At 40.0% G+C, this 15057-nt stretch overlaps 2 protein-coding genes across 2 annotated transcripts; one reads left to right on the top strand and one right to left on the bottom strand.

Moving 5' to 3' along the window:
• Window positions 1-235: 235 nt before the first annotated feature.
• LOC128027511 (uncharacterized) lies at window positions 236-9794 on the top strand. Its single transcript, XM_052615194.1, has 4 exons — window positions 236-859; window positions 4749-4917; window positions 5701-5901; window positions 7132-9794. Exons 1-4 carry the CDS (start codon window positions 629-631, stop codon window positions 9474-9476), a joined length of 2946 nt encoding a protein of 981 aa, XP_052471154.1. The 5' UTR covers window positions 236-628; the 3' UTR covers window positions 9477-9794.
• Window positions 9795-10008: 214 nt separating this feature from the next.
• Window positions 10009-14814, bottom strand: LOC128027514 (tetratricopeptide repeat protein 9C). Its single transcript, XM_052615197.1, has 4 exons — window positions 14550-14814; window positions 13703-14033; window positions 11457-11639; window positions 10009-10525 (listed from the first exon to the last, which is right to left on the bottom strand). Exons 1-4 carry the CDS (start codon window positions 14559-14561, stop codon window positions 10332-10334), a joined length of 720 nt encoding a protein of 239 aa, XP_052471157.1. The 5' UTR covers window positions 14562-14814; the 3' UTR covers window positions 10009-10331.
• Between the last annotated feature and the right edge of the window lie 243 nt (window positions 14815-15057).

Genomic DNA, 15057 nt, shown 5'->3' with positions numbered 1-15057 from the left:
TGTTCTGCTAATTTCGTTTTAATTTGATCTGAAATAAACACAGTTCAAGTTTGTATTAAATATTAGGCATTAGGCAACAAGTCAGTCAGCTCATCGTAACAACTAGCAGATACACACATTCCGAGTCTTAAAAAAAAGCTGGTCAACCTAAGTCTCAATTCTGTTCGAAAACTTCCCCGGCCAATCAGCAGCGAGCTTTCGCGTCTAACTCCTCCCCGTTCATACTCTTTTTCTTCACAGCGGTGCGCTGTGTGCAAGACTGTGGCATATGATTCAATCCACATCATCTTCATCATCATCATCATCATCATCCCGAATGATAGCTGACGTGATGTTTGAGGGATCTCAAATGGTTAAGTGGGAAAGGATTTCTCTGGGGTGTAAATTAAGACCTTAAAAGTCTGCCTTTGTTACATGTGACTCAATGTGAAAGTTGAGTCGCCACCGCACTGCATTTTCGTGATACATTGTTACTGACTCTGAATTTTAAGCGTCTGCTCCGGTGTTGTTCATGTCGCACAGCGCTCATGCTGCATTGGTAGTCGGTGCTCAGGTTAGCGGCGAATAGTGAGCCTTTCCGTTCACCGGCGAACACAGTGTTTGCCTCGAAACCGATTTTGCGCGCACAATGGTCGGACGCCGCGGTTGCGTGAATTCGCTATGGTCAGGGAGCGAGCGGGTTCGTATTGGAGAGCGACTGAAAGCCACTCTGGCCGGTATAATGGAGCTGGATCTTCTCAGAGGACGACAGCTGGAGATGGTGGATGCGGTACTGGACATGAATGGAGCACCCGCTTACCAGGGGGAAGAACCGGAGAGCACCACCGAGGATGGTGCAGCAACCTCCCGCAGGCAACAGGTCAGTGGGGACGTGGGAAATTCCACAGGAACACAATGTTCCTTGTAATTTTAACTTTGATCTCCTCATGGAGGTGGAACCCTGCTGGTGGCACCTGCTAAACGTTTCGGTGACAGTGGCATCCAGTGGAGCTCAGGTTGCATGACCGAGACAGGATTGTTCACAATTGTTCTCCTCTTTTTCTACAGCGTTTTAATGTTGAGTTGGAGTGCACAGCTATTTTGGGCCACTGCATGTTGATTGCGCCAATACAAAATACCTTCTAGTCTAGTGTCTCATGAAAAATATATAGGGGGAAGGGGGTAAGCTGTGTCGTTTTTTAAGTTGGCCCCTGTGCAAGGAAAATACGATCTAAATATGTCCAATTATATATTTGAAATGATCCTATCAAGTGAAATGTGAAATAATCTACTAGAAAACTGAAATATTACTTAGAAGAAAAAAGTAATTGCTTCATGTTTGGGGGTAAGTTGAATCATTGGACAACATGTGAACAATTTCCATAAAAAATGGACATAACCAATTTACTCAAATATTACTCTCATTATAGAAGTCTTATAGAAGCAGACAGAATAAAATGTTTCATATAGAATATCATATATAGCAATTAAATAATTTGCACAAATTTTGCATGGTTATATACATGAACAATTCATTAACATGCATTATATATTTAGAATTGAATAGATTTGCATTGATATTAAATTAATTGCAACTGCTATGTAGAAAATGTACTTTAGCATCCGTCTCAAATGTTGCCAGCTGTAAATGAAGGGCTCTTTTTAAACATGGTCATGTGAAAAATAACATACTGCTTTCTAGATTAAGAGAGAGCTGGCTATCAATTCCTTATTAATCGACACATACTTTCTGTATGTTTCACAGACAAGTAAGTTTGCTGTGGCAGGGCTCTTGAGCAGATATGGAGGACTGATAACAGGAGCAGTGTGCTTGTGTAATGAGAGATCGGGGGGAAGTGTATGAGAGCTGACAATAGAAGCACCATTGTGTGTTTTTATAAAATGAACAGTGTGCAAGTGAACTCAAGTGAAGCCACAAATATGAAATGTTTTTAATAGTGGCAAGTAGCTCATAAATGATATCTCATGTCCTTCATTTATTATAGGGCATTTATATAATTACATATACTATAATTAGAATGTTTCTTTCATGGCATTAAAAATTGTTTTCGCAATTTCAAAAGGCTTTTAAAGGACACTTACAAGTAGCCATTCAGTCCAGCAAAATGTGTGCATGAGAAACATCAATATGTATCATGAGACAAAAGTATTAGTCATCATCGGGCGATGTTGTTGCCTCTCCACCTACGCGGCTTCCATTTGCATAAACACCACATGGAGAAATGTTTCTGTTGTCGGCGTCACCGATATCACCTCTCCCCTGCTACCCGCCGAGGGAGAGAGAGGATGGAGGGAAATGGACAGAAAGATTGAGAACGGGGGTGTGCCATTAACAGCAACCCTCACTAGGATGGTCTTCTGTGCAGTGGCTGAATGCAGCATCCGATTTCATAGCTAATAAGCATATAGTTTTTCATTTTACTGACGTTGATTTATTAGACTGTTACAATATATGATATGTTTTTCAGTCAAAGGGTTGATTGCTCTGATTCAGTGGCTGAAAAGCTGTCTTCCTGCTGCCTCCCTCAAGACTCACCTAGTTATTAAAATACGACATTAAGCGGTTTCCTGTGTCAGTGAGGGAATTGAATGAGTAATTCCTCCCTCGATGAAACCAATGACCAGACTGGATATTCACCTCATTATTTCCATTATTTTATGTCCGTTTGGATCATTAGCCTCATATAATGTAGTTTCCATGTGCCAGAGCACTCCTTTATGAATTGATCGGTAGCTGGAAAATGGCCAGTGCATCCTGCATGAGACCCATATCAGGTTTCCCCATTGACCAAATGCTGCTTCCAATTCCCCTCCCGGTTAAATGAAAAAAAAAAAACTGTTACTGTGTACCGGGTTAATGCAGTATAGATTCTATCTAGATGTATTCATGGGTGCATATGAACAAATTTGGACTTTAGAGGCTAATTATACATCTTTATGCACTAAAAATGAAACAGAAGTCCTCAACATGTCCTAGCTGGGATTTCTAAAATGCATGTGGAAGTGGCAATGCAAGTGTTAGTTCATATTCCACCAGCAAAGAAAGAGTTAAAGTATTGCTGCTAAATCAGATGTGTGGGCGAGGAGAGGAGAAGGAGAGTGAGAAAGAGAAGGAGAGAGAGGGCAGGAAGAGACGGTTCTCTGAAGTGAAGTGGGGGAGGCAGTTAAATCCAGGAGTGGTGGTGGTGGTGGTGGTGGTTGGGAGGGCTTCTCACATGAGAAATGCCTCCTTCATGCTGTTCGTCTCACTAGGCAACCCATCCCCTGTGCTCTATACTTTTCTTCAAAACTCTTTAGTATCTAGTCTCTTTATGTGCTATTTCTTGAGTTCTCCACCTTTATGTCCTGCTCACTCTTTACTCTGAACGTTTTTTTGTTCCATATATATTTTTAGAGTCTGATACAGGAATTGTGGGTAAACTGCTGAAGCAGAGATAAGCCTGGTCAAAGTCTCTTTCAATACCCATTATACCCCCGTCTTTTCTCCCTCTCTCCTTTGTTTCATCTTCTGCCTTTCTCCGCTCTCTGCTTATTAACAGCCCTCCCCCGACTTTTTTCATTTCGCCAATGCATCACCTGCATTGTCTGTAAAAGTCTGACAGAAGGTTGATCGGACTTAACAGGATATGCACAATAGTCTCTTGGTTTGATGGGATTCCTCAGAAGTGCTGCAAAGGGAGATTCCTCACGATTGGGGGAGGTTGGGGATCACAAACAACTAACCCCAGTAAACACTTCACACAGATAAGAGATTCAAAACTTCTGAACTTTAAAGAAAGCATTCCCTTGAAGGATCTCAGTTTATTAGTCCTTTAAAATCCTCTCAGAAAAGCAAGCTTAGACATCATAAAGTCACTGGCTAATGATGTGGCTTCTCATTACAGGTGTGTAAATATATACATCACAGATACCTGACTCTATACTGGTATTAACATCAGTCTCTGGTAATCTGATCACAAGTGGTCAGCTGAGACAAATTGCTGTTTATATTAGGTTTTAACATGTGTTTCAAATGCACCTCCAGTAACCAGCTGTGATCGTATTTCGAGAAGAGGATCTCTGAATTCAGGACCACATACACTCGCTTACGTAAATGTGCTATTGCATGTTGATGGAGCACCAAAAGCACAAAATAAAATCTCATTTTAATTGTGGACATTGTTTTGATGGGAATGCTTATTTTAGAGTGAATAAGTATATTAAATGAAATAAAATCCCCAAAATAAAAATTAAATTTTTTTTGATCACCCTTGTCGTCCTAAATGTATGTGACATTCTTTTTTTAGGTTCCCTCAAAGCTAACACTTCTAAAACCACACAAAGTGAAAATGTCACTAATCCATGTAAAACCAACTGATGAATCAATGTTTTCCGAAGCGAAACGATTGGTGTGTGTGAGGAAAAATACCAATATTTTAAAAGTTTTAAACTATAAACCATCTGATGTAGTGCTTCACAACACTCATGAACCCACTTATAAGAGTTTTTCTTTTTGGGTGGAGTATCCCTTTAACTAAACATTTGTTTGTGTGGCACATGCGGCATGTTGATATCAGTTCATGTCTGCATATTCTAGATTATTTTCTTCTAGAATGTTTCTCAATTGACAGGTGGGTAGGCGGTCCTTAGCTGTTGCTTAAGATGCGTCATGATGGATTAGTGTTGAGCTACAAATGCAATGCATTCACATGCATCATGATCATATGTTAATACCAGGTGTGAATGAGGTCTTCCTCCATCTGTTTCAGAGTCTGTCCCCTGCAAACCCTGATCTGTCTTGCCTTGGCACTGCAGGAGAGGGGATAAGCTCTCGCTGGTCTACACTGTCCTGGGACATCCCATCTGATCTGCTGTCCTCTCCCACTCCAGACTTGCCTAGCACCACACCGCTTGACTGCGACTCTAGACCCAGCTCAGGTGCTTATACGCCAAATACCTTAATAATAAACCTTTTGATGTTTTGTAAAAAGTAGTTCAGAATGTCTGTCTGAATACTTCAATCTGTAGCAAAGGGCACTGAAATATCTCTCATCGAGGTGCATCTCTAAAGTTCTTTTGATTCACAAAAGTACAAATTGTGTGATTAATCATTGTTCCACAGTATTGTTTGTTTCCCTTTTTTAGTATTTGGCACTTGGAGCATTAAATAATTATTTAGTCACAGTTGGTTATTCTTGGTATGGTATGTTATTCAGTAGTGTTGGTCAAAACTGGTATAAAATATGAGTAATCTGACACACGTAAAAAAAATGAAAAGGAAAATTAATTAAATACTAAGATTTATAGTTAGAAAATCCATGAATGCTGACTTGGGGGAATTAAAGAGACCCAAATTACAAGATTGAACCTTTTGGATAAACTATGTAGAGGTTCCTCAATCATTGAAACTATGTGATATATCTAAATCAAAAGATATTTATCCTTTAAGCCCTTCCCGAGGAATGAGCCCTGCATGAAATAGTAATACATTTCACACAAGTGCATGACTCACAGTTTGGATGGCTTGAGGCTCTGTTTGAAACAAAAGATTCAGTCTTGACATTTCAACTTCAACATGACACCTATAGGTTTTGTTTTTGGCAGTTCTCCTTTTACTTTGGCAAACATTAACCCTGGCTTTTTATGGCACTCCCATCATTTATATCATGTCACCCCTGAAGCACTGCTCCCCTTAACAATCTGTCATTCTCTTGTCCACAGGTTTTTACTCGGTCAGTGGGAGTTCTCTGTCAGACTCTTGTTATTCTGTATCCAGCGAGGCTCCTGGAGGGTCAGTGAAAGTCAGTTGTAGGCCTCGCTCACTCGATCATAGTGCCACTCACTGGAGCGGGGCTGAATCTCAAAGTACGGAGTGTCCTGAGGGCCCAGTGGAGAAACAAGAAAGAAGGCCCTTTTCTACTGGTATGACTTGTGATCTAAAAAAAAAAAAAAAAAAAAAACCTTTGTCCATTTATACAAACAAAAATAGTTAGAAGTAATTCTACATGATGGTAGTATTTTTACATTTGCATTTTATGAAATGTAAATAATAAATCATTCTTTAAAAATCCTGTAAAATAGTAATGAGCATTTAATGACAATCCCTGTTTGCCTAATATTAGGAATTAAAAATCATATGCATAATTACTATTTACAATAATGATAATTTAGTTTGGAATGTCAAATTTTTTACATTTCATAATATTTATGCAATTTATGCAATGGCTCACCCAAAAATCTAAATTATGTCATTAATAACTCACCCTCATGTCGTTCCAAACTGGTAAGACCTCCTTTTAACTTTGGAACAAACACAGTTTAAGATATTTTAGATTAAGTCCGAGAGCTTTCTGTCCCTCCACTGAAAATGTATGTATGGTATACTGCCCATGTCCAGAAAGGTAATAAAAACATCATCAAAGTAGTCCATGTGACATCAGAGGGTCAGTTAGAAGGATTTGAAGCATCGAAAATAAATTTTGGTACTAACCCTTTAAAGGGGTCATATGATGCAATTCAAACGAGAGTTTTGGTCACTGTAGAGTAGCGCTTGTTTGTCGTTTCTCCGATCACAAATGCAGAAATGGTTTTATGTTTAAGTAATGCAACAAAATGTATATAAAGACGGTATAAATCTTTATAATCAGTAATTATGTCCCCACTGGATGCTGCAAATGCCTCGTTTAGAATAGGTTTTATTGGTTTTGTCTCATCACACGGGGACACGTCATCACAGTATGGTAAGGGGTGTAACATTTCCGTCACATGGTACTCGACCAATCACAATGCACTGAATAGCTGGCCAATCAGAGCACACCTCTCTTTTCAGAACAATGAGCTTTGTAAAAATAGACGCGTTTCAGAAAGCATAATATCATAGTAGGAGAAACAATAATGTACAGTATGTGGAAAATAATGTATTTTATTTTAACCTCAAACCGCATAAACATTTTATTACACAAAATAATGTTCTTTTTTAGCAACATCATATGACCCCTTTAAAAAAGTATTATTAAAGAAAATAATACATTTTGTAATAATTCTGTGATTTTGATTTTATGCTTTTTTCTAATTAAAATCATTACATAATTTATTGTGTACTAAGAAGAATGTAAATAACATTACAAAGTTTTTGTTGTTATTTATGAACAGGGGACCTTGAGTTCAAGAGCCTCATGTTCCTGACAGACCTTTGTTCCAGTTTGGGAGGCATTCACCCAGGCACACTTTTACCCTCTTCCAACTCCAGTCCACAGCTGGACCCTAAATTTTGCTCTGACCTAGTTTCTCGGAAGACAAAAGAGGTGTACCCTTATCCTAGTCCACTTCATGCTGTGGCCCTCCAGAGCCCTCTGTTCACCAACTGCCAGGACCCTTCCCCCACACGCCTCTCCCCCAGTCCAGAGAGCGAGCAGCCTGTGGAGCCAGGGCTTGAGCAACCTCTTGTGAAGGGCCAACTCCCAGCTTCTCCTTCCTTTACTCAGCTGGAGCAATACATCAACAGATTAGTCCATCAGCATCACTGCAGGGTGGCTGCTGAAACTTCCAGTCGTGGAGCCCAAATAAACATTCCAGGTGCTGGTTTTGAGGGACTTCACCTAAGAAGTGCTTCCTCCTCCAGCATGTCAGGAGGGAGTGTTACTCCTTGTAAGTCTATCATGGGCAATTCAGCGAGAGTTAGCCTCAGCAGTATTGGTAAACGCACAAGTAGAAATTCTATCAACCTTGGAAACTTACCCTCAGTGACAGGGGAGGACTTCAACATCAGCTTCCACTTAAATCTTAATTTGAACCTGAATCCAAATCATAACAAGGCTTTGAGTTTTGATGGTAACAATGTGAAAGATGAGGTATCAGGATCGTGTGGGCATCTCTCCGCCGGTATAGTCACTCCAACTGCTTCCTCTTCCTCTTCGACGTCTACCATCACCAGCACTCCAAACTGGAGCAGGAGACCAAGGATCTCCACCTGCCCTTCCTCTGTGAACAATCGAGGGTCTCTGGAGATAACTGGAAAGAACTTTGGGCAAATGGGATTCTCCAAGTCACTAGACTGGAGTGGAGTCTCTAGGGAAGAGGCAGAGGGTTGCCCTCCAACCAAAGCTTTAGACAGCCCTCCCAAACTTAACGAGGACTCTGCAGTTGTATGTGAAATCTCTCATGTATCTGGCCTGCCAAGATCTGTAGTTCTTGGCTTGATGGAGGAGGGGGTGGAGTTGGATGCTGATTGTTTTAGGAGTGAAAGAGAAAGAGGTGTTGGATCTGCTTCTCCAAGTAACATTCCAATACAGCACTCCTCCCGGTCATCATGTCAGCACCCATTTGGATTAGATCTAACTAATCTAACACCACCATCATCCACCTGGGCAGGTGCAGGCACTGGACAGGATTACATATCTCAACCGCATCGCCTACAAGTCTCACACTCGGATTGTCATTCGTCACTGACATCACAGTCAGATAGCCCTCATTCTGACAAGTCTGGTCCCACACCCACTCTTTCTTCTCCCATTCTGCATTTTCCTCATAATCAATCAGACTCTGCCTCCTCTCCAGGCTCCTCCCACAACAGAGTCCACTCCCCTCCTCGGCTACTTTCAAATTCACCCTTCACTCCTGCTCAGCTTTCAGTATTTCAGCGTGACTCCCCATCTCAGTGCTCTCTTCCACGCTTTCAGCCGTGTAGTTCCCCCCTGGAGGGTCCTATTTGGCCTCGTGGAGGTTCCCTCCGGCAGAACGCAGGGGCTGGGTGGAGGCCTCAAGATAGAGGGTGGAGGAGGGGTGGTGATGGAGAAAGGCTTTACCAGGGCATACATGCCTCGAGAGAACTTATTCGAGCATCCACGGTTAGTAGCTATTCAGGCAGAGACTATGGCACTGGATGGGAGGATGAAATGAGCACTCAAACACCTAAAAAGGGTGGAAAGTTTTGGAAGGGGTTTGAAACACGATTTAGGGGACGAGAGGAGGACTATGATGAGAGAGATGAGAGAGCTGGAGGATTTGGATGGAGGCACACCTCGTTGAAAGAAACATCATCCAGTAGGCAAGATCAAAGAGTGAACAACTCGAAAAAGAAAGGTACGAGTTGGGACAGTCGGAGTTCCAGCCTCCGGTTGTCCAGGAGAGCATTATTTCGAAGCGAGTCTCAGGGAATACTCGAGCCATATTCTCAGAAACGGGAAAGCAATCAGTGGCGTTCCTCATTTGAGATCAGCCGTGCAGGACGGGGCTCTGAACGTGCTCGCAATCTTGTGAGAAAGGAGCAGAAACATCATTCTTCAACTGCCAGTCTTTTCCATCTCTCTCGCTCCCAGAGCCTGGAGGGGAGCAGTCACTCTCTTTCTCCTCTTTCGTCTCCATCGCTCTCGCCCTCGCCTCCCCCATCAGCTCCTCTAACCCGTTCCAGATCGTTCCGTGACCTTGGAAGGAAAATGTTTGGCTCTATGAGGTCCCTTAGTTTCAATAAAAATCACAAGTCGAAAAAAAAAGATTAGTATGAACAATTAAAAAAGGGAAAAACCAAGCTGCCAACTTTCCCAAACGTACAATTTTTTCTTTCTGCTCGTGTAGGTGCTTCTGCATGCCATGCCGTGTCTATGTGCATTCTTATGGTCATAGTGGATCTGGTGTTGTTTTTACTATGAACATATTATGCTTAAAAAAAATAAAGCACTAAAGTATATGCTGACCAAATTAAAAAATATGTTGTTGAACTTAACGCTCAGGACTTTGATGAAAAAAAAAACAGAATTTGAAATGATTGTTAAAGAGTTCATGTTTCAGCAATCAATAAAAGTGTTTCAAATTTAAAATGATCCTTAATGATTTGCTTGGCAATGAAGGAATATATTGCTACTGCTGAGTGAAGTGTTTTGTGGTACAGTAGGATTACATGAGATCTCACAAACTAAAATCTGCTGTCATAGACTTACCATAATCTTATCACAGCATTTCCATAATCACATTAGCATAATCCATTAATAATCGCTTTTGAACACTCAAATGGCAAATACATTATGCATAGAGTTCTTTCAAAAATATTTATTAGGATGAACAAACAAAAAGCAAGAGAACTATCATATGACACAAAAAAAAATACAGACCCACAGCTGGAAGAAAACGAATGCAAAACAGAAGCAGCTAGACAGTATGTTAACTATACAATACCAGAATACAATGCATTTTAAGTGCATTAAAATTCTTGCACAAGCTGCCACGTTGCACCAGATTTCAGCCACGCATTCAGTCCTGCTACTGCCCCTTCAACACCAGTAAATGCCATATGTAGCAAATTAGCCATGCCTTGAAGCAAAACATCCCACTTTCTTCATGTTGCTGTCAGCTCAAGCTTAATTTAACGATGCATGTTCCTGCTGAGTCATGTATTTGTCCGTTTGGATCGATTTCTGGGTCTTCTCCTCTGTTAACTGGTCCTCACCCTGTTTCTGCTTGCTGAACATGCCTTTGTACAGTGCCTTCTCTTTCTGGTAGTCTTGGCTGAGTCTCTCCTCCACTCGCTGCAGCTGTTTCTTTACATCAGGATCTGAGAAATGCAGAACAGGAATATATGAATGTCTCATATCCAGTCAAATCACTGACATAGACTTTGAATGCAGATATGAAACAGCAGTTCAACTGAAGGCTGCAGAGAAGGGGTTTTTGATCTTAATAATTCTTAAGAAAATGGATGCATCCGCAAAATGTAATAAAATAACCATGCTGTATTACGTAATAGGCACCCATGCTGTAATCCCTTGAGAAAATTGTAGCCCTGGCAGAATAATACTTTATAAGACCAGTAGTTCCCAACCTTTATCTAAGGGGACTTTTTCTATGTCACATGCTTTCTGACACCACATTTAAATGTATGCACACGTAAACTTCATTTAATATGACAAGGCAACAGAAAAGTCTTTTAAGCAAAAATAAGCTTAAAAAAAATTTAAGTTTGGTGGAAAGTTTGGTTATTAACTTATCAAAATATCAGCCCAGATATTGTTATTGGTAACCCTGTGTTTGGCTTTTTCAGCAAGTAGTGTTATATCAAATCATAAGATGGCATTGTGAATATCATTGCACAATTTCAAACTTTTTAATCATGCTTTGAATTTTCCCTGATTCTGTGTGGCATTTAACCATGCCATGACACGTTAACATGACACGTTCTTGCGATTAAATATAGCTAAAGGTACAGAAGATAATGCAGGGGTCCTGTGACATGTTTTTGAACTATTTTTAACTTGACTTTGCACATGGCATCAGATGGAATGCAGTCAGTGAACGACCCACTGCTCTTTTGATTTTTTTTCTCAGCTAGACATCCGTTTATATCATAATAATGAAAATTTGTCAAACTGAATTCAACAAAATCAATTAGTTCCCCTAAACTCAACTTGGTGACCCCTAGGAGAGCTCTGGTGCAAGTTGGGAAAAGATGATATATGCAAGAAAGGTGGGATGTGGTTTGTTTTTACCATTAGGTTTTCCCCTGCTGGCCTGTATGAGGTAATGTCGAGCAGTCTGAGCATCACCCAGCTGTAATGAGGCCACTCCAGCTCTGTAGAGGGCCTTAATGTCAGCTGACCTCCATCTGAGCACTTTCAGACTGTACTCTAACACACGGGCATAGTCCACCACCTGTCGCTGTAGCAAACATGCTGTGAAACACAGAAATATGTTAAGAGGAGAATGCTTTCCCAAATAAGATTTATAAACACTAATATTCAAAACTTTGCGGTCAGTAAGATTTTTGAAAGAAGTCTCTTACGCACACAAAAAACTGAAATATTGCAAAATACTATTAACATTTCAAATACATTTTAAAATGTTATTTATTCCTGTGAAGGCAGAATTTTCAGCAGTCATTACTCCAGTCTTCACTGTCACATTGTCTACTAAGGCAATTTGCTGCTCAAGAAACATTTCTTATAATCATAAATGGTGAAAACAGTTGTGCTGCATATTTTTGTATGAAAGTGTGATGTGTTTTTCTGAGGAATATTTGATGAGTAGAAAGTTCAAAAGAACAGTATTTATTTGAAATGGAAATCTTTTGAAAGATTATATAAATGCCTTACTGTCACTTTTGAGTCCTTGCTGAATACAAGTATAAAGTGTGGAATGGTAGAAGATTAATGATAAAGCAAGATCTCTCCTGTTATGGGTTATCATGAGATCAAGGACAAAGTTCACACCATTTTGTTTCCCATTTCTCATTATGATTAATTGCTATGGTTAAAAGTTTTAAATGTGATCAATAATGATGAGGTGCCAGCAAAAAGTGAAAGCAAATAACAGGATCCTAGTTGTGGGGGTAAGATGATGGTGAAATAGATGGACACTTATGCTGAGATAGACAAAAATGGAGGTTTCAAAAAGTGAAGTGTGGCCAAGTATGATGGGAGCAACGGCGCTGTTTTTGGTAAAACATGATTTTGACGACTTCATTAAGTTTTGTTTTATAGAAAACTATATTTAAAAGATTTTCGTTTTGTATAAATTGTATCTTAATTTTGATCAATGTCTTATCAATTAGTTACAATATATGTAATAAGGCTCAGGCACAATCACTTGCATTGCATGTGAACTAAACTCAGCGTGTGCCTCACAGATTTGAGAAAAATAGGATATATATTACAGAAAGCTTGAAATGTCTTCTTTTAAACTAAAATATTCAAACCAAAATAAATGGGCTACTCTCTGATGATGTAATCCATATGAAATATGCATTTCTCTCTGGTGTTCATGGCGAGTCTGCATCTGCAGCTTCATCTTTGCAGCAACACAGAAACACCAGTTTATTACTAAACAATTAAATGTCTCCTTGGATATTTTCGAACCAGCAGGCCATTCTGGGTTGAGCGAGCGGATCGGGATATTCAGAAATGCGCTCTGCGCTCACGAGCTCGGATCGGAATAAACCTGAGCCTCAATGTCTGCTGACCTTCTCAGAAACACAGACATAGCCAGACTAGACTATTTTAGTACAAATTATGAGCTTACTGATGTTTTTTTTATAAATCTTGACAAAATTATAATATATTAAGTTTTGTTGTTGTTGTTTTTTTTTTTGGGGGGGTTGGGGCAATATTGGAGCAGTTGGGGCTTCAGTGCCTTGCTCAAGGGTCTCACACCAGTCATTGTATTGAGGGGGGAAAAGAGTGCTGGTTATTCACTCCCCCCACTGACAATCCCAATAAGAAATGAAACTATTTTATAAAATTGTGCAATTATTTTTTAATTCTATAAAAAAAATAAAAATAATAATAATAATATTAAAGCCACAGATAAGAGATTGCACTGGCCAATGTATTCATGATGCTGCATGCACACTGACAGTACCAAAATTAAAGTTTACAGTAACAGATGTGACCGTTAATGTGGTATTGACACTGACACTGACACAATCCATCAACACAGTGAAAACCGGAAGCATCACTGGATGTGCCACTGAATATAGTGGCATGTGTCAACGTCTTCCGTACATCGGATGCCATGTCTCTTAATGTTAATACTGCTACTGGAGAATAACTGATAATACGTGACCAATGACGATACCTAGCCTAGCCTGCCCAATAAAAAAACTAATTAGAAAAACATGCTTACAAATGCACTGAAAGTAGCTTTGGATAAAATGATTACATTTTAATGTTTTGCAATTCAGTACGAAAGCATTACTACCTCACACGGCCACAGTACCTTGTTTGGAAGGAATACACACCTGCTAAATTGTTATAGCAGTCTACTTGAGTGCTCCTCAGCAGGTCCTCTTGCTCCTGGCTCAGTTTTGGCACCTGAGGCACAAACCCTTGCAGGGCAGAGTTCACCTCAGTGTCCAGGCCACGGAGAACGAGCAAAGCACGATGATAACGTCCGATAGCAGTGCGCACATTCTTCTCCCGGTAGAATGCATTCCCCTCCATCTTTAACCGAATGGCCTCCTGGAGCTGCGACTCCAAACGGGAACCAGATGATCCTCCAGTGGCTCCCAAACATGAAGATGCACCGGCCTCTGCCTCTGACCCATCCTCCCCTGCAGTAGGATCGAAAACCTGCCACACATATCCAATGCCACAAGAGTTGACAACACAAAACTACAGCACTATTAACCCTTAATGTAGTCACAGCTTCTGCACCAGGAGACCAGAATGTCAATTAATTTTATGCTGGTTTTAGAAAATGTAGAAAGGTCTTCCATCCTGGTAATGCCAAACCAGTGCATCTGGTCTTCCAGTACGACCCCTCAGACCATCTCAACCAGACTGGGAGACAAACTAAGACCAGCAAAACAACTGAGGCTGCTTTTCCCAACAGGACACTGATCACTTTCATCTTCATCCATGCCACTTTAAACGGTTACTAATAAATAAATCAAATCAAACACGCTCATAAAATCTACGTAGGCACATATAACAGTTCATGTCATTAAAAAAAGGTCGTAACCTTTTGAAACCAAAACATAATTTCAACGGTTTTGAACTGCGCCCAGCACAGCATGCATGCAGCTTCGCCTAGCTTTTATCACCTATAAAAGGAAACAACCAGCCAAGTATATATATATTTTTTACCTTTTCGTCCATTGCGTTTTAAAGGTTTTAAAATGGTTGCTTAGAAGCCAGTTTAGTGAAGAAAATATTGTTGGGACGCTAGAGAAACAAATCTTTGACACTCTTCTTCGTGGTTGTTATGGTGTCAGCGTGGCATGTGGCGACACTCCCCCCTACCGGAGGAATCCTAATAGCGCAACATCTACAGCTCCAAGACCTCAGTGAAAACAAATACTTCACATGTAACAAACAAGGACACACACACACACAACACACAAAAACAACAAAGAAACCACATGAATATATGTATATATACAAATTAAGTATTACATTAAAATTATGTATGAAGAATGTGAAATAGATTTATATAAGCAAACTTTAATGAATAAACAAATAAATAAAAACGGAAAACACTGAAAAGTACAGAAAATGATATTCCTCATAAATAGCTGGCTATAACATTTCTTATATTGTTTCGGAAGTCTGTCACATTTTTTATTAGTTAAATAAAGAGATGTTAATGAGTATA

Source organism: Carassius gibelio, chromosome A14, assembly GCF_023724105.1.
Source record: "Carassius gibelio isolate Cgi1373 ecotype wild population from Czech Republic chromosome A14, carGib1.2-hapl.c, whole genome shotgun sequence".
In the NCBI taxonomy this organism is placed as follows: domain Eukaryota; kingdom Metazoa; phylum Chordata; class Actinopteri; order Cypriniformes; family Cyprinidae; genus Carassius; species Carassius gibelio.
The sequence above is the reverse complement of the archived record's forward strand: the minus strand, read 5'-3'. Positions and strand labels throughout refer to the sequence as shown.